This window comes from Lycium barbarum, chromosome 11, assembly GCF_019175385.1.
Source record: "Lycium barbarum isolate Lr01 chromosome 11, ASM1917538v2, whole genome shotgun sequence".
NCBI classification, from domain to species: domain Eukaryota; kingdom Viridiplantae; phylum Streptophyta; class Magnoliopsida; order Solanales; family Solanaceae; genus Lycium; species Lycium barbarum.
Window position 1 is genome coordinate 24,893,560 of NC_083347.1, and position 27,209 is coordinate 24,920,768.

Here is a 27,209-nt window from a genome sequence, read left to right on the forward strand (position 1 = left end):
CCAAGCATTGGCCTATACATCAACTGGATGTAAAAAATGTTTTTCTTCGCGGTGAGCTCAAGGAAACTGTGTATATGCATCAACCTATGGTTTTTTCGGGATCGCACGCATCCTGATTATGGTTGTCTATTGCGTAAGTCTCTCTATGGACTTACGCAGGCTCCACGTGCTTGGTATAAACGATTTACAGATTTTGTGTATTCCATTGGTTTCTCAAATAGCAGGTCCGATAATTCTTTGTTCATCTACTATACGGGGGACTGACATGGCATACATTTTACTATATGTTGATGATATTATTCTCACTGCATCCTCAGACACTCTCCGTCGTTCCATTATGGATCGTCTTGGTTCCGAATTTGCTATGAAGGAATTAGGTCCTTTGAATTATTTTCTTGGTATTGTTGTGACCCGTCACAAGAGTGGGATGTTCCTCTCTCAACGGAAGTATGCCGAGGAAATCATTGATCACGCCGGTATGTCTTCTTGCAAGCCCTCTCTCACTCCGGTTGACACAAAACCGAAGGTCAGTACTACTTCGGGTGCTCCTTATGAGGATCCCACTCATTATCGTAGTCTCGCAGGTGCTCTTCAGTATCTCACTTTCACGAGACCAGATATTTCTTATGTTGTACAACAGGTGTGCTTACATATGCATGATCCGAGGGACGATCATATGCATTCTCCGAGGGACGATCATATGCATGCTCTTAAGCGAATTGTGCGCTACATTCAGGGCACTCTTGACCATGGGTTGCATCTCTACCCCTCCTCAGTCACCGACCTTGTCTCATACACAGATCCAGATTGGGGTGGATGTCTGGATACTCGTCGTTCTACATCGGGGTATTGTGTATTTTTGGGAGACAACTTGATTTCTTGGTCGTCAAAGCGACAACATACTCTTTCTCGGTCTAGCGCTGAAGCGGAATATAGAGGTGTTGCTAATGTTGTTTCTGAGTCTTGCTGGATTCGCAATCTTTTATTGGAACTACATTGTCCGGTTCGCAAGGCTACGTTGGTATATTGTGACAATGTGAGTGCCATATATCTTTCAGGAAATCCGGTGCAACATCAACGCACCAAACATATTGAGATGGACATTCATTTTGTGCGTGAGAAGGTTGCGCGGGGACAGGTTTGTGTTCTTCATGTCCCGTCCCGATATCAGATTGCGGATATTTTCACTAAAGGTCTTCCTCGGGTCCTTTTTGAAGATTTTCGAGACAGTCTAAGCGTTCGTAAACCTCCCGTTTCGACTGCGGGGGTGTGATAGATTATGTAAATATTAGTTAGAATATTTTGTAATCTCCTCTTTTAGGTTAGAATATTTTGTATATTTTGTAATATAATCTCCTATTTTAGGTCAGAATATTTTGTATATTAACCAATTCAAGGAATGAAAGGAGACACGGAAAATATTTCTACAAAAACTACGTCAAGTTAACGTATTAAATCTTACGTCGACCACTATACATAAACATGTGATGTTGATACAACATTAAGGAAATAGGAATGAGAAAGAAGCAAAAAGAAAGATGACGGTATCATCAAATTTAGATCGTTAGGTGAGATGACTTCCCATATTATATGAAGGTCCCGCATGGAACCTATCTATTAGTAATTAATAAGAGACTTCAACGTGTATTGAATTTTTATCTTCTTTTGATTATTTTGGTCAGTTTAACAAAGGACGACAATAACAGGTAATGAACGACGGAAATAGTAAAATGTGGAAGAGCGCTCGGTAATGCCCCGTGACTTATTGTAGTTAGTTGAGATTCATTGCTTGTGGCTATTTTACTTGGTTCAAATCTAGTTATTGGTGTGATCACATTCTGACGGAAGAGCTAGCTGACCTTTCTTGTATGAGTATATATATGTGTCATAAGGGTCAAGGTTAGCTACCCCACACTCGTAGAGAATAGTATTATATATTTGCGGTGGAAGATAGTCCAATACTCCGCATGCGTGGTGACATTTTTCACGTACGCAAGGCCATATTGTATAAACACCTTTTTAGTAAAAGATTCTTTCCAGAATTAATTCAATTGTCTTCAGCTACATTTATCATTTTACAGACTCAGCTTTTAGTTCAGTCTTAATTTCAGACTTTAAATTGTATATTTACATGTTGATAGTGTTTTCTTGCTTAATACTATTTTACCCAAAAAGTCGTACTCCACCTTTTTAGAATGTAGTCCATGAGATTTATCATGAGTATCCTGTTGGTGATACTTAGGGTTGTTCACGATTTTAATTAAAATCAAAACCAAACTGAAAATTTAACCAAATCGAATAAAAATATCGACATTTGGTTTGATTTGGTTTTAAATTTTAAAAACCGATAATATTTGGTTTAGTTATGGTTCTATTAAAAAATAACCGAATAAATAACCAAACCAAACCGATAAATTATATACATAAATTTTATAATTATTTATATGTATAATATTAGTTTTTCATAAATAATTATAAATATTTTATACCTTTTAATCATTAATTTGATTTTGGTTCTACTTATCATGTTTTTAAGAATATGTCCAAGCTCATGTCTTTAAGTCCTTTAACTCTTTTAAGTGTTAAGTGTAAACCTACTAACAGAAGCTCACATTAGAGTCTAATGTCTTTAACTTAAATTTTTAGCCTTTCTTTGTCAGCCATTTGATTTTAGGTTTTTTTTTTTCCTCGAATTTATACCTTTCTTTTTTCTTGTCTGAATGAGTCCTAAACTTCTAATATTTTTCATATGAAAAGGACAGAGATTGTAAATTTGGAGGTTCCTATAGAAGATACTTCAGTAACATCAACATTTGCTACAACTCAAGCACATGGTAATGCCCTAATACTTCTTCCGTGGGTAATCCTCCTAAAAAGCAGAAAAGAACAATTCCTTATAGTCGAGAACCTAGCCTTGGGGATAATGATAGAAAAACATCTGAAGTTTGGGATCATTACACAAAGTTTTTTTAATAAAATGGGAGAATTGAGGGCAGAATGCAAGTACTGCCCCAAAGTTTGGGATCATTACACAAAGTTTTTTTATTTCATATATTTTTATTTTAATTTTAGGTGGTCTTTATGTTTAATTAATATGTATGTGTGTAACAACAACTAAAAGCTCCTATGCTCTACTTTATTTCCAGGTATGTGTATAAAGATGACAAAAATGGTGCAGTCACTACTAAGTTTTTAGCTCTATATGTAATAGTTTAGCAGCTTTGGGTAACTTGAGTACTACACTATCACTAATAGTGAAAATGTTTCTATGATGCATGTTCCACCTTAAACTATAAATAAAAGTTATCGTTTGAACAAAAAAAAAACACATCTTTTTCAACTTTTTAATGTTTTACTCAGTCTCATGGTTGCTTGTCATAAACCGAAAAATCGAACCAAACCGTTGGTTATTATTTTATTTGGTTTGGCTATGGTTTTAGACATTTAAAAACCGACTAAATTGGTTTGGTTATGGTTTTCATCAATAACCGACCTAAACCGAACCATGAACAACCCTAGTGATACTTAGCTCGCAAGAAGCAGAGTCCGGAACCAAAATGCCCCCAAAAAAAATATTTTGAACCAAAATACCCCAACAAAAAAAAATGTTACAAAACTACCTTTAGCGCAGTAAAATACTTCGCTAAAGCCGTAACGGATCCGTTAAGTGCTTTAGCGCAGTATTTTAATGCGCTATAACAATTTGTCCCTCGCCTATAGCGCAGTAAAATACTGCGCTATAGGACTCCACCATTTTTCACTAACAGCATCTTATTACATTTTCACTCCTTTTTACGTAGTTTAGCCGTATATTAATCATGCTTTGAGACTCCGGAACTTCAATATTTTATATAGAACCCTACAATTAATAAGATAGGCTCAATACATCAAGAATACGAAATACTTTGGATTGTCGTTTTAGTGGTTGAAAAGTGCTCGAAGTCCTTTTTTGTTTGAAGACTTGTAGCCATTAGCTTTACGTTATTTATCTTTTAGGGTTTCGTCTTATTTTTAAATTAATGCTTAAATTTACTTCGAATGTGTCACGTTTTTTTTTTTCATTATCAATTTAGGATGTGAAACTATAAACAATAATAAAGACTAAGATAATATTTATAAATATGCAAAAAATATATAATATTTACGAAAAATTGTTCAACACTAATGTATATACACTATCGAGGATGGGTCCCACATGTAGTATGCCGGAGACTATCCCTAGGCCTAAGGCTCATACCATCCCCATCGCCCTCGCCATCGTCTCCATCGCCCTTTTTCCTCTTAATAACCGGGCGCTCCAAGTCATGATCATCTCCTCTTCCCCTGGCCCGTGTGCCCTTGACCAGAATGTGCTTCTTCTTGGGATCTAGTCCCGCTCGCACGGGCAGAACCTCATGATGACCTGGGTCTGGAAACTCGGACTCTTCCTCGTCAGGAGTTGCCACCGCGGGCGCCGAAGGATGAACCTAAAAAATATATAATAATTAGTACCATTTCTTATTTATATTGAATACATTAATATTATTTATTTAATCAAACCTGTGTGTCAACGGGCGCCTGAGTAGGCTCCTGAGATGGGTCTGTAGGCTTCTGAGATGGGTCTGGTGGTGAATATGAGGTAGTCTCCTGGACGAGATGCTGTTCGAAGCCCAAGTAAAGGTCATAAAAATTAAATAAATATTTACCTTATATTGAATAAAATTAATTTTAAGTAACAAACTTACATGCGCCTCGGTAGTCTCATGAGAAGACACCTCTGCCTCGGCAGGCTGATGAGAATACTCCTGAATGGGTTGCTCCTGTGGACCCACTGGCGTCGAATCCTAAAATATGAAAAAAAATGAAATAATAAATAACATAAATATTTAAAATAAATAATTTAAATAATCAAATATGTATATTAAATATTGACCTTATATTGAATAAAATAATTTTTTTAAAAAAAGCTTACATATGGCTCGACAGTCACATGGGAAGACACCGCTGGCTCGGCAGACTCATGAGAAAACGCCTGAGTGGGTGGCTCTGGTGGACCCGCTGGCGCCGAATCCTAAAATATAAAATATTAATGAGTAACACATATATATTTAAAATAAATAATTTAAATGAACAAATAAGTATTGTAAATACTAACCGGGATCAAAAACTCATCGAAGTCAAGAATCCTGGCTCCCTCTAAATTCCTCACAGGCCGCTCATCAGCTAATGAAGCGCGTAACGCCGCCCAATCAACGTTATCACACTCCTCCATGTATGCATTCTGGCTTGGTTGTGATGAAGACCCAGGTATCTCAGCAAGTAAGAGCGACGGCGTAAACGTAGGTAAGTCCCCAGGTGAGCTGCCACCGGTATGGAACGGCTGCGGATGGACTAGACCGTGAACGCCCTCTGGAATGGGATCGGCCTCATCCGCCTCATCTACCAGATGGTGTCCTCCACCACCAGGTCCTCTAGCAGCAGCACGGCGTCCTCTGCCAGCACGGCCTCCTCCTCTGGGAGCACCCGGTCCTCCTCCTGGCACTGCCTGATACTCAGCCTTCGGAACAGGCTCCTCCTTGCGCCTAATCTCTCCTGCTTGCCGGATACCATCCTCGGATATCCGTACCATCTTAGACGCAAGCCCCGCAAGCCCAGGGTAAGGCATATGCTCTAACCCCAAGATGCGTAAACGTTGTACGACCACCAGCTGCATTTGTGTTCAACAGAAAAAAAGTTATTTTTTAAAACATAACAATTAATGCAATTAAATAAATCTAAATATGATAAACTTACCAATGCCTCGTACTGCTCCATGAGTGCTGAGTATCCTACATCCCTAGGGGGACGCAAAGCTGGGTTGCCGATCAATCTGCATGTGATCTGATGCTACCAACGCATGTAATGCTTAATAGGAGTCAAATGGCCGACCACCGCTAAAGTGCCCAACCTGTTCTCCCAACGGTGGAGCTGGACATCCATGAAAGCCAGAAAAGCATCATCAATAGCAGCCCAATCGCCCCGCTGGTAGTGTCAGAGCTCATGACGGATGTCAGGGGGTATACTTTGTGTATGCCCAAACTGTCGTAAGACACGCTCGGGCATGTGGTCCTCTACGATGTCCAGGTGTATCAATGGACGCTGCGACCTCCAAACCCCCTAACCTGCCCTGCAAAAGGCCGGTAAACCATGTAATATAGCAGCGTACGACGTCCATATAAATAGCTGCATAACATATAAATACAAATCAATGATCACCAATTAGAAAAGACGTTTAATTAAATTATTAATGTAAATTTAAATAGTTTTACCGCATCGTCCGTCATGTGATCAAGTTGGTCTCAGAATGAAAGAATACTGTGGTGCGTATCCACATCCCAGTCAAAACCCGCTATCTACCTCCTCGCATAAGGCATGTCAATCTCGAGGTGATGCCTAGGTACGGGCTGAAAAGGCAGCATACTCTCCCACGCCCATAACTGTAAGCGATATTAGAAAATACGATTTTTAAGTCGTCGTTTCAAGAGGTTTGTCTACATTAAAGGAAGGCACACTTAAAATATTACCTGGAGAAAAGCAAAAAATCCACACACATCTCTGACAACACCAATAGACGCTCGGCACAGGCATCTATAAAGATACGCCAAAACAGCATCGCCCCAGCTGTAGTCTCCCAAACGGTCCAGATGCTCTAAGAAAACCAAATAACGTAAACTGACAAAGGCACCTGATGAGTTCGGGAACAAGATGCCCCCGAATATAATAAGCAGGTACAAACGGGCATGACGATCAACATCGTCCTGCGGTGTGCCGCCCACAACCGGATACAGACCCTTCAAATAAGTGCAGAGTGCACTAATCTTAACCCGACTCTGTCCCGAAATCTGGCCCTCGGCATCAGGCACGAAGTGGGTGAGCCTAGTCAACTCTGTCGCCCACGTTTGACCAGGAGGAGGCTCGTACCGAGTGTATAGTGGTTTTCCATCTACCCGCAATCCAAAGAGGACCTCCACATCCTGAAGTGTAATCGTGGCCTCACCAGTGCGAAGATGGAAGGTTTGTGTCTCTGGCCTCCACCGCTCAACCATGGCCGTGATGAGCGCCCAATCATGCTGTACCCGACCAACGGACACGCAACGGTAGATGCCGCCTCGAAACAATATCTCGAAGACGCGAGGGTGTGGGGAGTGCTCGCGTAAAAGAGTCCACACTCTCTGCAGCCTACGGGGACGGAGCCTAGTAGATATCCCTATAGTACCGGCCCATAATAACTCTGACCTATGGTTGTCTTGCACAGACAATACTGACCTATCAGCGGGCCCCGGGTGAATAGTGGGCCCTGGGTGATCATCGGGCCCCGGGTGAGCATCGGGCCCTGGGGGAACATCGGGCCCTGGGGGAACATTCGGATCCATGAAAGAGTCCGGTCTGTACAAAATAAATTAGTCATTATTCTTGAAATGAAAGATAAATTATATTAACTAATTAATAATTTTTAGGGAATATGTGAATTTAACTATTCTTTTTTAGATAATCTTTTTTTTATTTAACATAGATATTCACGCTTTTAAAATAATATAGATTAACAATTCATAATAATTTACAACTTGTTTGGATGGTTGTTACCTATTGTATTATATTATGTTGTTAGTTTAAATACAATGTTTGCTTTGATTGTTACTTTAATTTTATTGTTATGTAACAACGAAAGGTCTTATTTTATGTAACCACTAATTTGGTTATATACAATACAACACAATATGATATATTATGAAACAATACATAACGATCATCCAAACAAAGTGTTAACAACATAATAATTCATTACCAATCAACTTCTTTCAATTCATAAACAATATTTAACAACTAATAAATTCATAATCAATATTTAACAAATAATCAATTAACAAAATAATAATTTATTAACAATTCATAAATAATTAACAAATTAACAACTCATAAACATATAACAAATTAACAATTCATAAATATTTAACAAATAATGAATTAAACAAAAAAAAAAAAACCGGAACATTGGCAAAAGCCACTGCCCAGTCGAACAAGAACAAAAAAAATTGTTTTTTTTTTTTTGGAAAATATCAAGGATTAAATGTTAAGCATGCTTAGAATATAATGTATATAACAAATTAATAACAAAAGTTTATAGTAGAAAACCTTAATCGAAGATTTTTTGTAGAGTTATTTTAATCGAGTTGTACGTCGCTTTTTTCCAAAATTCGAACTTCGAATCTTGCTCCTTGACTTGAATATGCCGAGAATCTAAACTTTCCGGACGAAATTTAATAGAAAATGACGTTTTTGGATGTGGGGACCACCTCGGTTTCGCCTCCAATGGCGTTTTCAATTTTTGTTTTTTTGCCACTGGAGGGACCAGTGGTGGAACCCGACGGGTTTTAATGTGGACTACTATAGCGCAGTATTTTACTGCGCTATAGGTGAGAAAAATTTCTATAGCGCAGTAAAATAATGCACTAAAGCACTTAACGGGTCCGTTACGGTTAAGTGCTTTAGCGCAGTATTTTACTGCGCTAAAGGTAGTTTTGTAATATTTTTTTTATTGAGGTATTTTGGTTCAAAATGATTTTTTGGGGGCATTTTAATCCGGACCCAAGACGCAAGGGTCTACTTTCATTTTTGAATGCTGATACGACTGATGCCGATACTGGTACCATGCCTGCCAGTTAGGACCAGCTCATAATCTAGCTCCATTTTTATTCAATATTTATTTAGAGTTTATGACTTAGCGCAGTGATCAGTACAACAAAATATGCTTTTAGCGGCAATTAGTTAATGACAATAACTTAATTGCCGCTAATTGTATTCTAGAATCAATTATTATCGGTAATATCAAACTTTAGCCCTAACAATAAATGTTGCTAAAGGTTTTAGCTACCTTGGATCTAATAGCATTTAATCAATTGCTGGTAAATGTTTTTGTGGCAATAACCATTGCCGCTAAAAGTAAAATATATTGCTGCTGAAAACCTTTTTTGGTGTAGCGTGTTAGTCAGTTTTTCAGTATAATTTTAATATTATAGACTCAAATGCTTCCATTTTGCTAACTATATTGGCCCTTCCAATTAATTCAAACAATTTAGTTAAACTATCTATCAGACAGCTAAATATAGGATTCATTCAACAGGCAATTTGAATCGGGTATCAATTAGAATTGGATGTCAATTAAGTCTCACTCAATTTTGGAGCGTGAGACACTCTAAGCTTAATTGCGTTGCACTTACATGAGCTCTTTTATCTTTTATTCCTTTATCGTTTCTGACTCTTTCTTTATTTTTCTTTTACAAATGTAAACTTTACATTAGTTAAAGGAAAATGCTGAGAAATTAAAGGCAACGGCCAGTTGAAAGTTGAAGTATTCAGTTGGCAATTGCGTACAAGGAGTATTCAGCTGACTGTGCATTAGCCTAAAACTGGCAAAGTCAAGTCAATGTTTCTAAAAACAGATAGGAAAAGACTAAAGAGGGTCAGAAACCATTGGTATCAGTCATTTATTAGTTAATTAATTGAAACGTGACTTGGTCCTGGATTTGTAACTTTCCACGTTATCATTTCATGTATACCCGTCAGATCCTTGGGTACTTAAAATAGTTGTTAATTGCACGACTAAAAGTGCAATTGTTGAGATCTCTATCGGACCTATAAAGACATAAAGATTTGGGGAAAATTACAACACATATGGTCTAAGAATTCTCGGGGGTCACTTGGTTTATAGTTGCTCGATATACTATTAACCATGCGATTTGATTATAGTATTATGTTTTATTCTTTATGGAACAATTGTTTATTTATTTATTTATTTATTCAATTCAATAAAGTCTTTTTTTTAAATAGATCATTTGTTCATATGTGTGCCATTTACTTATATAGTAGACGATTTGGTGTATCGAGTTTTAGCTCATGCACAGAAGATTAAATTATCGGTTCTTATAAGTTACAAAGTTAATGTTCACAATCAAAGATGAAACTAGGCAAAGTATCTTGATGATTGTAGCATAAGATGAAAATATAATCTATCTTGATTATGGGAATGGTTTTATTCCAACTTCTTATGCTAGTACATTTTGTATGTATTGAACGGACCAAGTAGAGATAAATGTTTTTGTACTGAATATACAAAACAACCTCTCTAACTCATTAAATGTACTTATACTCTGAATCTTGATAAGATTTTTATGATCAATGTGCTTTGTTCAATATTTTTTTTTGATATATTAAAAGGTACGACTCAACTGCGAGTCAATGTATTCCTGGTAATTGGATAATGGCAAAGTGCATTTGTGAAATAACAATTAGTTGATAGAATCCATGTATCGACCTTGAGATTGATGATACCCCTTTATGCATGCTTATAAGTTTTCATGTGAAAACCCTGCAGATGGATTTTGTATCTGCTGCATGAAATAAGTTAAGCGGAAGTATAAAGAATTAAATTAGTCGATGAATTAAATTGTCAGTAATTTAATTTATTTGATTGGTATCTGTAATCTTAACATAGGGAGTTAAATAAGTTTTAATGAAAGATTTCGAAATTAAACATAGGAGTGCAATTACAGTTTTTTAGTGGAATAAATTGTAATTTATTGTGGTAGGATTAATTCACTCATATTCTGAATTAATACCGCAATAGGAAGCCTCATTATTAAATCTGTGGTCCCTGCGGTGCTTGAATATTCTAGAACCAGGAAAATAAAAGGAAAAATAATATCCGTAGTGGGTAAGGAAAGGGCTACACGTTTTATAACACCTCATAAAATCCGTACTAAACCATATTCATGACTCAGGAGGTTAGAAACCCAAGAAGGAGAGTGTTAGAATCGAAAATATGTTTCAGTTCAGAAAACCATATGTTACGCTCCAAGGGACGGCCCGTAACATGTGTTGCGGTCCGTCTGTCATACCATAACAGACACGCTTGGAAAATCACCGTCTCGTAACTTTTGGACCAAAGGACGGTTAATCGTTACGGACCGTAACATGTGTTACGGCCCGTAACATGTGTTACGGCCCGTAACAGGTGACCGTAACCTGACCTCCAAACTAAGTTGTTCACTGGAATTTTGGCCCATGTTACGGTCCAGTGTTACGGACCGTAACACCGTCCGTAACGATGCCGCGACTGAAACGGTAAAAGAACGGGAATTCAGTTTTATTTCATTATTTCCATTCCTCTCAAGCTCTAACACGAAAACCCTCTCCTCTCAACTTCTCCAAGCATCAAGTTAAGCCTCTTAACACTATCCAAAGTGAATTCCATTAATTTCCCTTGAACCCTAAGTAGAATCTTATGCTCTTAACATAGGGTTTTCAAGAAAACCCAATTATAGGAATTCAAGACCAAAGGTTAGGATTCTCCTCCCAAGATCAGATTTTTGTTGCAAATTGGAACATTACCAGGTATGTAGATGCTATCCACGTGTGGGAACATCCTTGTTCTTCCCCATGTTTCAATATTCCATGTTTATACACACTAGGTTTAGGATTCTAGGTATACTCATGATAAACTCTAGACACTTGAACCATGATATATTATATGGTCAGTTATAATTCCGTTGATTAGTCTTAAAATTACTGTTTTGGTGATTGAGACTCAGTCCGTAATCTATGGAAAACTCATAATTTGCATCCCATGGGTTCTATAACACAAGATATGAGATATTATGCCTATTTCCATGAAAAGCTTATATATATATGTAATTGTTGTCATGTCTTCATGTATCCATGTTCATGTTAAGAATCAGAAATCATGTCTTCAGTTACCTTTCATGCTCGGGAGTTGTATTAATACCGAGAAGGCTCAGATAGCCCAAAACTATGTATGCCAACGTAGGATAAGGATCGCTCCGCCCAGTTAGGACGATTCCTTCATGTTTCCCCATTGAGGGATTTTGGATCCATTCATGTCATGTTCACGTCTTGTACCCCAGCAAGGTACAAGATGGCTTAGCTAATCGGGCAGAGATCAGACTCCACGTTTCTCCCCGTGGTGGTTCATGTCGGTATTACAGTTGTTATCATGTATTCATCTCAGTTACAAATTATTTCATGTTTTCAGTATTCATGTTTGTGATCAGTTTCAGCATTCATGTTCAGTTTCAGTTTCATGTCTATATATTATGTGCTTGCTTATTTCTCTCATGTGTTGACATGCCAGTACATTCAAAGTACTGACGTCCCCCTTTTTTTTTTTTGCCTTGGGGGCCTGTATTTCACGATGCAGGTACTGATTTACAGGACGACGTCTCTGCTTATTAGGATCTGCACGTACCATCTTATTGGTGATCCCCATCTCATCCGGGGTTTAGATATTGTCATTCTTTATTTAATTTTGCATCTAAAGATATGCTAGGGGCTTGTCCCAGCAAATATGTTTTTCATGTTCAGACTCATGTTAGAGGTTTCATAGACTAGACAAGTCAGTATGTCATGTCAGACTTTCAGAGTCAGTTAGCCATTTTGACTCAGTTATGATATTATTCGCGTTTATGTTTTAAACTAGTATTTTATAGATTATTATGACTTCATGTATTTTCTTCAAGCCCATCATATTTCATGTTATATTTTTCGCTCATGTATGCCCCATGATGATTCAGCAAGCCATGTGGTTCGCTCGGTCACATGCTGTCAGGCACCGAGTGTCGTGTTACACCATGGTTCGGGGCGTGACAGTCTTTTGCTAGGGTTTTACCCTAAAAACGTGTGTATATAAACAAGGTCATTCAACCCTAAGTGATATTCATTCTTTAGCCGCAATACTTGCCACTTTGTTCATAGAAATTCAGGATACACAGCAGAAATTCAGGATACACAGCAGGATACACTTGCCACTTTGATTATATTTGTCTAATTTACATGTAAGAGTATGATCTTGCTTGTTTGCTTCTGCTGCATATATATGCTTGTTATCCATCAATAGTAAGATGGGATATTTCAGGATTAAGTTTGAGATTAAATTTATATTTTATTTGATTGAAGATATAAATATGAAAGAACCGAGTTTTCTGTGGTGATTCAAAATTTGTGTGCAATGGTGGACCTAATACTTATCTACCCGAGCTAGCGCGCGCTCTGTTATGTGCCTTTCTCTATGCCTTCAACCAAACAAAATATAAATTTAATCCAAATTTAATTTAGATATCCCACCTTGTATATCCCATCAATCTTGATATTATTTTATCTTACCTCTTAAGTGGGATAAATTAGTTCAAGAATTATAATCCCCAGATAACTTATTCCGTGAACAAATGACCCGTTGTAGTGAAATATCTAATAGTTATTCATCATTTAAATTAACTATTAGTGCGGAAAAGATAAAAACACAGTAATTAACGTGATTCGGATCAATGCGGTCCTAGTCCACAGAGAACGGCCGACACTTTTATTAATATCAAGGGAGAAAGTAAGTTACAAGAGTGAATACTCTTAGGTTCTATGTTCTGTCCTACTTAATAAATCCAAGCTAGAATGTATTTATACTACTAGGTCTAATCCTTTCCTAGAAAGGATCTAAATCCCAATAACACTTGAAAACTAACAAAGAAAAAATTTCCTTTTATTTCTTTCCGCTTTTGAGTAGGAATTGGCTTGAATTTCTTCTCAACTTCACAATCTCCACCTTGAGATGAATTTCGAACTTCCATATGAACGTCATTCAGGCCAATGTCTCTAAGCCTACATGAGCTAACTCCGTGTAGGAAACAAGAGACACTAACCGAAACGTTGTACAAACTACTAGCTCTACCTTGTGATGTGACGCGGATTTGTGGCACATTCGACGCCTTTTTACTATGAATTTTGGTTGTTTTCAAGTAAGTCTGGTTCTTGTTAATATGTTTTTGTTGTGTTTTAGGAAAACAATGGCCCAAAAGCAAAAACAAAGAACAAATAATTTTTTTTCCAGAAATGAAGAATCGACGTCTCGTAGATCAGCCGACGGACCGTCCTTCGAAGCGTCGATAAGGTCGATTTTCCAGTGATGACCTTAGTTGAAGACGACAAAGGACGGAGACATCGACGAAGCGTCGAACTGATCGACGCTTCGTCGTTTGTGTCGTCAATCAATATCTGTCAACAAGAAGAGAGAAAGACGAAATACTCGACGGAGCGTCGAACTGGTTGACGGCACCGTCGAATGGATCACATCGCTGAAGATACAAAGGACGGAGGAATCGACGGATCGTGGAACGATCGACAGATCGTCGAACGATCGACGGTCCGTCGATCTTGCTATCAGGGGCAATTTTGTCAGTCGCTGCTGTGCATTTTTTGGAGCCTATTTAAAGAACATTATAGGTTATTTTTAGCAGTCAGATTTCATTTTATGCACGTGAACAAAGTTCCATTGGTGGGTGAGCATTGATTACTCCACTTTTGGAGCTTAGTGAAGACAATAAGATTCCATTTTCCATCATCTTTATCGCATTTAGTAAGCTTTATGTCTCATTTATTGCTTACTACTTTTGAGACCATCATGTGTGAGTAGTTTCTTTAATCAAAGTTGTGGTCCCAAATGATGGGTGTTATGTAATGGGTGTCTAATATTGTATATATATATATTGGGTTGTGATGTATTTTATTATTTCTCACATTCATTGTTAGTTAGTGGTTGCAAACACTTGCTTATGCACAAACCCTAGTTTATTTGGAAAGATGAACTAGGGTGTGATTTGAAATAACATAACAAGACTCGGGGCGCTAACCCTCGTTTAATGAACTCACTTAGGGATAAGATGAGTTCTACTTGGCATATTTAATCGACCTTACTTACAACTTTTCTACATTTGGGAAAATCATGAAAAGAAATACTTTCTAACTATTGAAAAATATTAGAAAGTGCATTAGAGATTAAGTGCATACAAAACCCCGACCCATTAGAAATATATCATATTGATACCCATAGCATAACATCTAATCGCCGCGGGGACACAACTTTTGTTCTCCCAATCCAAACAAATTTCAAATACTTCAAAATAGCGAATACAAACCAAATCTCTCCTCTAGACTATTCAGAATAAAATTAAAGTTTCTAGAGATTAGTTACATAAATAATTAGTACCTTTTTCTCTCATATTCCCTGTGGGATTCGACCCCAACCTTGTTTGGGTTACTATATTTGACAACGTCCGCTTTACGCCATTAATAACTGTAATTTGAGCGTATCAAATTTTGGCGCCGTTGCCGGGGAATACGGTTTTGAAATTACTGATTGTTGTGTACTCTTCTTTAAAAATTTTTCTATTCCATCACACCTTGTTTGCTATTGTTGTGAACCATGTGAACATGGCAGAAAGATAGAATCGAAATCAAGGAAACCAAGGTGTACTCCAAGTGAACCCACCTGCACCAGAAGAGGATGAAGATGAGAATATATTTGCGGAATTCATCAATGAAGCTGATTATGCTTCTGCTGTGGTCCCTCCTTGGACTGGAAATGCTACTTTCAAAATTTATAGTTCTATCTATCAGCTGCTGAAACTTGAAGGTTATTTCCGAAATTCTTCCGAGGATTGTCCACTCCGACATTCGAAGAACTTCCTACATGTGTGTGCTCAACAATCCCAAGGTGTTGTTTCTGCTGATGCACTTTGGTTACGGGTCTTTAAATATTCCTTGGCTGGCCAAGCAAGGGAATGGTATGAAAAGCTCCCCAGCAATTCTATTCACACCTGGAGCGAGTTAGCCAATAAATTTTTGAAGAAGTAGTTCCCACCAAGCAAAAAGGCTGAACTTCGGGATAAGATCTTTGAGTTCAAACAACTTCCGGGGGAACAATTATATTCGGCATGGGAGCGCTTCAAATACTATCTAGCTCAATCTCCAACTCACGGGTTTCCTGATGCTATTCTCACCGAGAAGTTCTACAAGGGGTTAGATACAATGAATCAAATTGCTGTCAATACTGCAGCTGGGGATGCTTCATGGACAAATCATTTGTTAACATCACCAGGTTGCTCGATAAGCTCACCACCCACAATCAAGCTTGGCACTCAAATGATAGTGAAATCTTGTCATATGGTAGTCCCTCTGTTGCCGCGGTGGGCAAAGAAAATCATGAGTGAGATCATGTTTTTGCTCAATTGCAAACCACCGTGGATTTGCTGTCAAAGAGGCTTGCGGAGAAAGAAGCTAAAAGTGTGAATGTTGTCGAAGAGATGCCATCTCATGCTCCCGGAATGTACCAAGTCTCAGAGGAAACTTATCTAGAGGGGCAGCCACAACGCGAGGATGCTAATTATATCAGTAACTCTCAAGGGGGTTATCAAAAGCAATGGAGACCCCAAAAACAAAGCAATCAATATAACTGAAATGAATATGGTGGTTCGGACAAGAGGGATTACAACAACAAAAATTATGGCAATTAGAATTCCAATGCCTATGTTCCACCAAAGGGTCGTTCTTCTAACTCTCAAAATTGGCGAGAGGGTCCTTCCAATGATCAAGGGACCTCTCGAATGGAATCTATGCTTGAAAAGATATTGGACAACCAAAATAAGAGTGACAAGAAGATGGAAAATTTGACCGAAATGGTAGGCTCTCACACCGCTTCGATTCAAAAACTTGAGTTACAAATGCGAGAGCTTTCTCGTGAGAAACATCCACCACAAAGAGGGGGCCTTCCTAGCGACACAATTCCGAACCCAAGGGGTAGTGGAGGTGATCACATTGCCTCATGCAAAGCTATTTCTACTAGAAGTGGAAAGATCCTTAATGCGGTGAATCAGAGAGTGGTTGAACCTACCATTGTCGAGCCGATTGTTGATGAGGTTATTGAGGAAGAAATTGAAGAAGAACTGGAGGCACCAATTGAAGTGCCTATTATTATTGAGAAAGAGAAGGAGGCACACCCTATTGTTCTCGAGGGTGATGAGGAGCCAAGTGTTGAAAAAGCTACCGGGGGTAGCACCCAAAAGAGCAAGGTCACGGGGGCAATTAAACCCTTGACTCAAATATACAAATCTCCTCCCCCGTTCCCACAAAGATTGATGAAAAGAACGGAGGATGCCAAGTGCCAACGCTTCTACGACCAATTGAAAGGGTTGTCAATGAATATCCCATTTCTTGATGCATTCCAAGAAATGCCGGGATTTGCTAAATACTTGAAAGACTTGTTGACAAAGAAAAGACCAATCAAGCATGATACGGTGGGAGTCACCTACCGTGTGAGCGCTATTATTTCGTCATTAAAGGTTGAGAAGAAGGGAGATCCCGGGGCTTTCACTATCCCTTGCACCATCGGTCATCATGCTTTTGCTCGTGTTTATGTGATAATGGGGTTAGTATTAATTTGATGCCACTAGCCATTTATAAGCAAGCCGGTTTGGGAACACCTAGACCAACGAGCATGCGTCTCCAAATGGCCGATAGAACCATCAAAAGACCAGTAGGGGTTATTGATGACGTCCTTGTTAGAGTGGGGGAATTCTTATTACCGGCAGATTTTGTCATCCTTGATTGTGCGGTTGACAAAGAAGTCCCAATTATCTTGGGAAGGCCATTTCTTGCCACCGGGAGAGCTCTAATAGACTCGAAAAAGTGAAATAAAATTTCGGCTGAATGATGAAGAGGTAACTTTCCAAGCTAGCAAGGGGTTAAAATTGCCTAGTGCTTATGAGAGCATTTCGGTCATTGATTGTTTCGATGCGGTAGACAAAGCGGTGGATCATAAGTTAGAGGAGGAGCACTTTGACGAAACACTTTCGGCTATTTTGGTGAACTTCGAGGCAGATGACATGAAGGGGTATATTGAAACGGTTAATTCTCTTATTGGCCGGGGTTCGTACTCTTATGAGCCGAAGAAATTATCTCTTGATCTTGATAAAAGAACCATTCCTCCGGCTAAGCCTTCGATTATTGAGCCTCCAAAACTTGATCTCAAGCTACTTCCCTCTCATTTGAAGTATGATTTTCTTGGCCCAGATAATACTTTACCGGTTATTCTCTCATATTTGTTAATTGAGGAACAAACTCAAAAGGTGCTTGAAGTGTTGCGGGCTTATCGAAGATCTATTGGGTGGACTATTGCGGATATTAGGGGGATTCCCTCCGGTATTTGTGAACATAGAATCGAACTTGAGGAGGATAGTTCATCAAGTGTAGAGCATCAAAGAAGGCTACACCCTCCTATGCAAGAAGTGGTCAAGAAGGAGATAATCAAATGGTTGGATGCGGGTGTTGTATACCCAATTGAAAATAGTCCATGGGTTAGTCCGGTGCAATATGTGCCAAAGAAGGGGGGCATCATTGTTGTATCTCATTCCAAGAATGAGTTGATTCCTACAAGGACAGTTACCGGATAGAGAGTGTGTATGGACTATCGAAAGCTCAACACCGCGACTTGTAAAGACCACTTCCCTATGCCTTTTATTGATCAAATGCTTGATCGGCTAGCCGGAAGAGCTTATTATTGCTTTTTGGATGGCTATTCGGGGTACAACCAAATTAACATTGCATTAGAGGACCAGGACAAAACTACTTTCACTTATCCTTATGACACTTTTGCTTTTAGCCGCATGCCTTTTGGCTTATGCAATGCCCCAGCTACTTTCCAACGGTGTATGATGTCCATTTTCTCGGATATGGTGGAAGATTTCTTGGAAGTCTTCATGGATGACTTTTCGGTTGTTGGTGACTCTTTTGACGAATGTCTTGCCAATCAAGGTAAGGTATTGAAGCGGTGTGAAGAAACCATCCTTGTACTTAATTGGGAGAAATGTCATTTCATGGTGAAGGAAGGGATTGTCCTTGGCCATAGGATTTCCGAGAAGGGTATTGAGGTAAACCAAGCAAAAGTTGATGTTATAGCCAAGCTCCCTCCACCAATCTCTGTCAAAGGAGTTTGTAGCTTCTTGGGACATGCCGACTTCTATCGGCGGTTCATCAAAGATTTCTCCAAAATAAACTAAGTTTGCGTTTGATGAGAAGTGCCTTAAGGCATTCAATGAGTTGAAGGAAATGCTCACCTCTACTCCAATTATTGTATCTCTAGATTGGTCATTGCCATTTGAGCTCATGTGTGGCGCGGGAGGATTTTCTATTGGTGCGGTGCTTGGGAAAAGGCCTAAAAAAATCATGCACCCAATTTATTATGCTAGCAAGACCCTCAATGGAGCTCAAATGAATTAAACCATCACCGAGCAAGAACTTCTAGCCATTGTCTACGCGTTTGAGAAGTTTCGGTCCTATCTACTTGGATCCAAAGTGGTTGTTTATACGGATCATGCGGCCTTGAGATATTTGATGACAAAGAAAGATGCAAAGTTGCGGTTGATTCGTTGGGTATTGTTGTTGCAAGAGTTTTACTTTGAGGTCAAAGATCGAAAAGGTTGTGAAAACCAAGTTGCGGATCATCTATCTAGACCTTAGGAAGCTGGGAGACCGAGTGGAAATCTTGAGTTAAATGATGTTTTCCCCGATGAGAGACTCTTGGATGTATCTTGTGAGGTTGCTCCTTGGTATGCAGATATCACCAACTTCTTGGTAACGGGTCTTATCTCCGACGACATCAAGGCTTATCAAAAGAGGAAATTTCTGAGAGATAGTCGTCAATACTATTGGGATGAGCCCTATTTATTCTGCAATTGTGACGACAACATCATTCGGCGATGTGTGGCCGAATCCGAGGCCATGAAAATCTTGAAAGCTTGCCATGACTCTCCCGTGGGGGGTCATCACAGTGGGAACCACACAGCGGCTAAAGTGCTTGAATGTGGCTATTATTGGCCCACCCTTTATCATGATGCAAATTTGATGGTGAAATCTTGTGACCAATGTCAACGCCAAGGGTCAATTGGGAAGAAGCACGAAATGCCAATGAATTTTGTCATAGAGGTTGAGCTATTTGATGTGTGGGGCATGGACTTTATGGGCCCATTTGTGAGTTCTCGTAGTATGCGATACATCATTGTTGCGGTTGACTATGTGTCCAAGTGGGTCGAAGCTGTAGCATTGCCCAACAACGACGGCAAGAATGTCACCAATTTTCTCAAAAGAAACATATTCACAATGTTTGGCACTCCAAGGGCAATCCTTAGTGATGGTGGCACTCATTTTTGCAACAAGCAATTCGCTGATCTCATGGAGAAATATGGAGTGAAGCACAGGGTGGCAACTCCTTACCATCCCCAAACTAGTGGGCAAGTCGAAGTCTCCAATCGGGAGATAAAAAGCATCTTAGCCAAGACGGTTAATGCAAATAGAACTGATTGGTTATCTAAGCTTGATGATGCTCTTTGGGCTTATAGAACAACATTCAAGACACCCATTGGTACTTCTCCTTATCGGTTGTTGTTCGGTAAAGCTTGCCATTTACCTGTTGAACTTGAACACAAAGCTTTGTGGGCATTAAAAAAATTGAACATGAATTGGGACGAAGCAACCAAGCTGCGGTTGTTTCAAATGAATGAAATGGATGAGTTTCGGTATCATGCCTATGAGAGTGCGAGTTTGTATAAAGAAAGGATGAAGCACTATCATGATGTCAAACTTCTGAAGAGAGATTTTCAACTGGGTGATTCGGTGTTGCTATTCAATTCAAGGTTGAAGCTCTTTCCGGGCAAGTTAAATCCAAGTGGTCCGGCCCTTTTACTTTGGTGAGTGTGTCACCCAATGGGTCGATGGAGTTAAAGTCCGACGATGGGACTCGTACTTTCAGGGTGAATGGCCATCGGGTAAAGCACTACCATTGGATGGATGATGGAGACAGGATTGTTGATGCTCAGCGGTTGAAACATGGCACCGGACCTTAACACCAAAAGTGGTATTACGTCGTGCCGCGACGTTAAATTGTGCTCTTCTTGGGAGGCAACCCATGGTCATTTTCGCAATATGTTTATTTTTTCATTTTGTTGATATTTGTTGTTGTGTTGTTTTGATGTTTGTTATTGTGTCGAGAAACCTAAGTGTTGAACCCAGAAATTGCTAGGAAAGCAGATACACGGCACATTCGACGGAACGTCGATCTATTCGACGAGACGTCGAATGCACCGTTGGAGTGGACCACCTGAATGATTCGTCACTGGAAATAATGGAAGTTCGACGATAGGTTTGACGCTCCGTCCTTTTGACGCGTCGTTAGGGTAAGTGGTATTGTAACCCACGTCGTCTCCTCTCTCTCCCCATTATTTTCTTTTACGATTCTCTCTCTCTCTCTCTCTCTCCACCTCTCCCTCTACCATAACTGTTACCCACGTCCCCCTCTCTTCACCACCCCACAACCACCACTCCCTTCCTGCCCCATTACTCTGTCCATCTATGTGTGTGTCACCCTAGTAGTGATTCTTCGGGTGTGTTTCCTTCCTTAAGGGCTGAAATCAAATTCTTTCCATTTTAAGGTATGTGAGTTCGTGGATTGTTTGCTCCCTTGTTTTTGCTAGTTATTTGCTCGCATTCCATGGCTTGTTTTAAGGGAATTACTGTTAGGTGTGCGAACAAAGTACCACATTGATAGCTGAAAAGAAAAGGGAGCTATTTATAATGAGTTGGATACTCTTAATGATGTGAGGTCTTTTGGGGAAAACCGTGCGGGCTTAGCCTAAAGCGGACAATATATCACATCATGTTAAGAGTATCTTTGGGCCGTTTTAGCCCAACAACTGGTATCAGAGCCAATGGTTTGGCGGGACGAGTATGAAGATGGCGGAGTGTGGCGTAGGGCCCGGCTTAGTGCCTTTGCCCTCTATGGGCCGGTTTACGACCTTTACCCGTAGCTTTGAAGACGCATTCACAGCCTTTGGGCTTCGGTGACCGTAAATACTCTGACAATGTGGGTGGCACACAGACATGTTGAATCTCTGACTCGTGGTATGATAATGAGCCACGTGTGTTATACCCTATTTTAACCGGGTTAATTTAGAGTATAACATATTAGTGATTCCTATTTATTTTATTTTAAGGAGTCGCCACCTAATTGATTTAAGGTGAATTAGGGCACCTAATTATTAACTAAGGTAAAGCTAACTAAACCTTCGTTAACAGTCTGTTTAATCAGTGTGATTCTAGGTAAGGGTTCGATATCATTCCAAAGGGAAGGGGTTAGGCATCCTTTAGAATCCGTTAACTACGGTTATCCGACCAAACTTAGATTAATTAATTAATGCTAAATAAGATGCTTGAAATTTTAAGAAAAAGAGCTAAGAAATGTTGCTAAGGTTTTTAAAAAAATATAAGAATGTTGCTTAAGATAAGATTTAGAGAAAATATAATAATTTGCATAAAAGAAGATTTTAAATGCCATTTAAAATAAAACTTATAAAAGTTGCTAAGGCTTTAAATAAAAAATGCTATTTAGAATGAGATTTGTAGAAAATATAATAATTTGCATAAAAGGAAACTTCAAATGCCATTTAAAATAACTTATAAATGTTGCAAAGGCTTTAAATAATAATACTATTTAAAATAAGATTTGCATAAAACATATAAATAGAAGAAAACGCGGGTTTGTGCAGTGTTTTAATAAATACTTGAAACAAACTAAACGACGGGGTACTAATTAACTTTGCATTTTAAAGTATAAACAAAATCATGTTTTATTAACTACATTCGGCTAAAAGTATGCATAATTTGGATAGCCTTAAAAGATGTTTACAAAATATTCTTTAGTTCTTTTCCCTAAACTAACTACCCATTCCTAAACTAAACCAACTAATTCATCAGGATTTATCTAAACTAAAAAAAAAAAAAAAAGTTAGTTGCATAATACAAATTAATGTGCACAAAAAAAAAAATGAAAAGGGCAAATGATATCAAATGGGCCAGCCCACTTTGAGGGACAGCTGCTGCTGCTGTTGGTGAGAGTGGGCTCAGCCCACGTTTTTTATTTAATGTCGCGGATCTGCCTGCTATTAGGCTTCGACACAATAAATTCTGTTTTCTATTTTCTGCTGCGGACATGATTGATAGGGAATGACTCGGAAAGATTTCGTTGGGCTTTTAGCCCCAACTCCGAATGCGGGAGAAGAACGAGTCCATCGGACTCGTATGCGATGGTCATGCATAAATTGAACGGAAGAAGGATTAGAAACAATTCTCAATAAGGAAAAAAAAAGTCTATATAATCCCAATTATTAAAAGCTAGATAAAAGAATCAAATGTAAAAAAATAACATATAAGGAAAAAAAATAATTTAGCATATTAATTGCACCCGAACTTAACTATAGTAACCCCACTCTCTTTTTACGCAAGTTTTAAGTGTTCAAATCAGTTTAATATTAAAGCATAGCAGCTGCATATTTTCAGCGAAGCAACAACAACCCATCCAATACCATCCTTGACAAGGCAGTGACTTGGTCATAAATGGACAGTATGTATTTTGTTTTTCAAACTTGAAGTGTCTCAAATTAGCAAACATTACAATACCAGTAGTAGCAACAGATAGCCATAGCATGTGGCAACAGGATGATAATATTTCAGGAATGCAGTAGATCATCGACAAAATAATGCAGTAACTATTCGCCGTGAAGTATCTCATGAATGCAACTCATTTAACCCTTTAAGGTGCAGCAGTAGTTCATCAGATAGCAGCTCAAGTGCAACGTCTATTTGCCACATATCGCAGCAGCACTTCAGCTCAAAATGAAGCACCTGCTTGCCTTGAAATGCCTCAGCAATTCGGCTCAGGGTGCGGCATTTGCTTTCTTCGAAGTGCAGCTTCGACTTAGCTTAAGATGCAACAACTATTTAACATTAATTTTGCAACAACACAGAGCCAAAACCATCAATTATTTGCCTTCACTATTGTCGCAAAATGCCATATATTTCAGCTCAAAACTGCAGTAACATTTCAGTCAAGATACCTTCAGTGAAACACTCCAAAAAGAGGTGTAAATGACCAAGATTTCAGCAGCTGTTTACAGCGAACGTAACAGCCTAGTAGCAGCTCAAGAGTGCAGCCATTTGGACTCAAAGATGGCATCTTTCAGTCTCAAAATGCAGCATTTAACTTAGTGGCATAACTCAACTCAAATTAATTAATATTCAGGCCAACAATCTGCCCTTGAAGGGCAGCGGTAAATGGCAAGAAAGCAGCGGCAAAATGGCCAAAAAAATTGCAGCAAAGTCTTGGCCAAAATAAGTCCGTAGAATGGCCAAAGCAGCAACCCAAAAAGAAAGTTCAACCTCAAAAATTATTTCAACAAACAAGCTACACTTAATCCGATCTTGAGCCCCCTTTTTTTTTTTTAAAAAAAAAAAAAGGTATACAAAACAATAGCTGTCATCTTCTAAGAGTGAAACATGGATACAAAGTGGAAGCAAAACAAACCAAACAACCCCGAGATCAAATAATCCACAGACTAGCATTTTAATTAAAAATGATCAATAATAACACCATTTTGCGATCTAAACAAATTAGCACTTTTCTTAAAAATGGAAAATTGAATGATCCTGAATACATGCCTTCATGAATGACAATGAATGAAATAAGAACAAACAAGTATGGAATCACTTAATCACAATGCAGGAAATAAGAACAGACAAGTATTGAATCACTTAATCACATCCTTTTCACTAATCAAATCGATGGCCCTCTTATCTTAAGTTATAACAACATTGTATGTTATTTTATACGCTGGTTTTTAACTAAATGCGGCAAAAATAGATCCACATAAGTACTTCAAACAAAGATTTAGACGAGCGACGGAGTTGTTCAAACTACACGTTCAACAAGTGTAATCCCCTAAAATCAGTAACTGTTGTTTCTTAATTGGAACAGTAACTTTTTAACCCCAAAAAAAGTAGCTATTTTAGTAAAAAAAAAAACAGTAGCTTTCTTTTTATATCAAAAACAGCAACTTTCCTTAAAAGAATAACTTTTCTCTCGAACAAAACATCACCCTTTTATTTGATCGAACTTAATAACCTTTTCTTTTCCAGTTATAAGACTTCACAAATTCACATATAGGTTTCTACACGGAGTCATGACAAAAAATAGTTTTTAAGAGTATTCATAGAAGGAATGTTAGAACTGAAAACTAGATGAGCGACCAAGTTAATCACATATTTGACAAGTTACCGAATCAGTGGTATTTCGCTAAATTCCCTTGGTATCATGCCTATTTAATCCTTAAACCTCTCAAATTTAAGAAATTGACCAGCGGCATACCCTTTGTGCTGTTTGATTAGATAACTAAATGTCATGCTTGCGACAAAACTTAGTAAAGGAACCCTTATGCTTTACGACCAACCAGGTTAATAATCAATCAGTTCTTAATTTAGGAAGAAAAGCCTTATGTACACTCATATTTCATTGCCACTTCCTTGTATAACTAAATTCAAACACCTAACCATACCACAAGTTACAGGCCAAGATTTACTGATTCGGATTAAACGAATGACCATTATGAATTATGTTAGTAGCAAATAAACCATATGAGGGCATTTAGATTTCACACAAACATACATAGCCAACCGACACATACTAATCTATCGCAAAATAATTGTCATTAGTCTCAATCTGATTTGCCAACTTAAACCCAACTAGTTTATATCCTGGACATATACGAACTTCATAAGCCTAATCCGAACAGAAACCAACATAACGTCCATCACCACTAACAACTATTAGACTAATCTGTCAACTAAATAATAGGTATGTAAACATATAAACACATAAGATAACAGAGAGCATTTAATTCAACGATAAATACATAAAGAGTAGATGTTTACTGACCTTCTTCAGGTGCAGCGAAGTGAGGCGCGAGGTTCCGATATCTACTCGAACACTATCGAATCCGAACTTGCGATGCTTGGATTCGCAACAACACCAAGGCAAACGAAGAATTGATTTAGTATTTTTACTGGATAACAAACAAGATTAAAACTGCCAATAGAACTCGTATTTTAGGGATTTTTGCGACTGAAAGCTTTGATTCTTAGGGGGGTTTCTGCGATTCCAAAATCCCTCCCTTTAAACGATTCAACCCGCCACCTTTTATAGGGTTTTGTTTTGTGCTGAAGAAAGAGAGAAGGAGGAGCGGGAGAGAGAGAAGAGCGGGGGACAACGTGAAGTGGGGGACAGCGGGGAACAGGGAGAGAACGACGGTGGTGGGGATGAGATGACGATGGAAAGAAAAGAGAGAAGGGAAAGAGAATAGAGGGGAGAGGTGAGCAGCGGTGTAGGAGAAAAAATGAACAAGGAATGGGTTCCTTGTTAAAGATGGGGCGGGTCGAAATTGGACCGGGTATGGGCTGGTTTGGACTGGTAAATTGAAATGTGAACTGGTCCGAAAATTGGATTTGATAAATCAAAATATGGGCTGGTCCAAAAAATGTTTATGAGTTGATTGGGCTTTGATTTGGGTCAGGTAAATAAAAAATACGGACTGAGTGCAAGAAATAGTTTGGCTTCTAAATTTAAATAAAAGGCCTATTTTAATTAACCATATACTGAGTGTGACAAAATATTACCTAATACAAAATATGTAATTATTAGGGCTCAGGTAATAAAATTATATAATGTTGTAATAGCCGTGCAATTAATATTTTAACAATAAATAAACGCTATCATTTAATTGTGCGGAATAAAATGCGATGCGTATGCAGAAGGTGATAAAAAATGCTGAAACGCAAATTATAATAATACTAGTAATAAATAATAGTAACGAATAGTGGTAATAATAATGATAATAATAATAATAATAATAATAATAATAATAATAATAATAATAATAATAATAATAATAATAATAATAATAATAATAATAATAATAATAATAATAATAGTAATAATAATGGCTAGTAATTGTAATAGAAGATAATAACAGTAGTGACTACAACAGGATAATGAAATGCCGGTATTAATAAAAGCTAATAATTATAGTAAAGAAAAAATGCAAATAATTTTTTTTTAAAAAAAAAGTTGCCAAAATATTAGGAGCGTGAAATAGTTATTTCGGAGGAATGGTGGGACAAAATTGGGTGTCAACAACGTGGAACTTTGTTCGAGAGGGAGATTGTTAGGTGTGCGAACAAAGTACCACATTGATAGCGGAAAAGAAAAGGGAGTTATTTATAAAGAATTGGATACTCTTAATGATGTGATGCCTTTTGAGGAAAACCGTGCGGGCTTGGCCCAAAGCGGACAATATCACATCATGTTAAGAGTATCCTTAAGCCGTTTTAGCCCAACAATTACTTGCATGCATGGCAATCCATGAAGCCCTTCAAGTTAATGCTAATTGCTTTAGGTTGAAGTATATATAGTC

At 38.3% G+C, this 27,209-nt stretch overlaps 2 protein-coding genes and 1 non-coding gene across 3 annotated transcripts; 1 reads left to right on the forward strand and 2 right to left on the reverse strand.

Moving 5' to 3' along the window:
• The first annotated feature begins 265 nt into the window (after positions 1–265).
• On the forward strand, positions 266–2,105 carry LOC132619587 (uncharacterized mitochondrial protein AtMg00810-like). Its single transcript, XM_060334444.1, has 2 exons — positions 266–1,138; positions 2,082–2,105. The coding sequence occupies exons 1-2, from the start codon at positions 266–268 to the stop codon at positions 2,103–2,105; spliced, it is 897 nt and encodes a 298-aa protein (XP_060190427.1).
• Positions 2,106–4,175: 2,070 nt separating this feature from the next.
• Positions 4,176–26,114, reverse strand: LOC132619589 (uncharacterized). Its single transcript, XM_060334445.1, has 9 exons — positions 25,676–26,114; positions 6,543–7,404; positions 6,288–6,455; positions 5,773–6,201; positions 5,135–5,686; positions 4,952–5,050; positions 4,725–4,823; positions 4,540–4,638; positions 4,176–4,466 (listed from the first exon to the last, which is right to left on the reverse strand). Exons 4-9 carry the CDS (start codon positions 5,791–5,793, stop codon positions 4,176–4,178), a joined length of 1,161 nt encoding a protein of 386 aa, XP_060190428.1. The 5' UTR covers positions 5,794–6,201; positions 6,288–6,455; positions 6,543–7,404; positions 25,676–26,114.
• Positions 15,737–15,842, reverse strand: LOC132620652 (small nucleolar RNA R71). The gene has a single exon (XR_009575089.1). It is a non-coding gene; the product is annotated as a small nucleolar RNA R71 (small nucleolar RNA).
• Positions 26,115–27,209: the final 1,095 nt, after the last annotated feature.

What these genes read in the sequence shown, in the direction of transcription:
- LOC132619587 (XM_060334444.1), top strand. Translation starts at nt 266, where the DNA reads ATGGCATACATTTTACTATATGTTGATGATATTATTCTCACTGCATCC. An exon ending in AGAAGGTTGCGCGGGGACAG is followed by an intron (nt 1,139 to 2,081) that starts GTTTGTGTTCTT and finishes ATCATTTTACAG; the next exon opens with ACTCAGCTTTTAGTTCAGTC.
- LOC132619589 (XM_060334445.1), bottom strand. Translation starts at nt 5,793, where the DNA reads ATGGAGCAGTACGAGGCATTG. An exon ending in TGGAGCAGTACGAGGCATTG is followed by an intron (nt 5,687 to 5,772) that starts GTAAGTTTATCA and finishes ACACAAATGCAG; the next exon opens with CTGGTGGTCGTACAACGTTT. An exon ending in TCGATGAGTTTTTGATCCCG is followed by an intron (nt 5,051 to 5,134) that starts GTTAGTATTTAC and finishes TTTATATTTTAG; the next exon opens with GATTCGGCGCCAGCGGGTCC.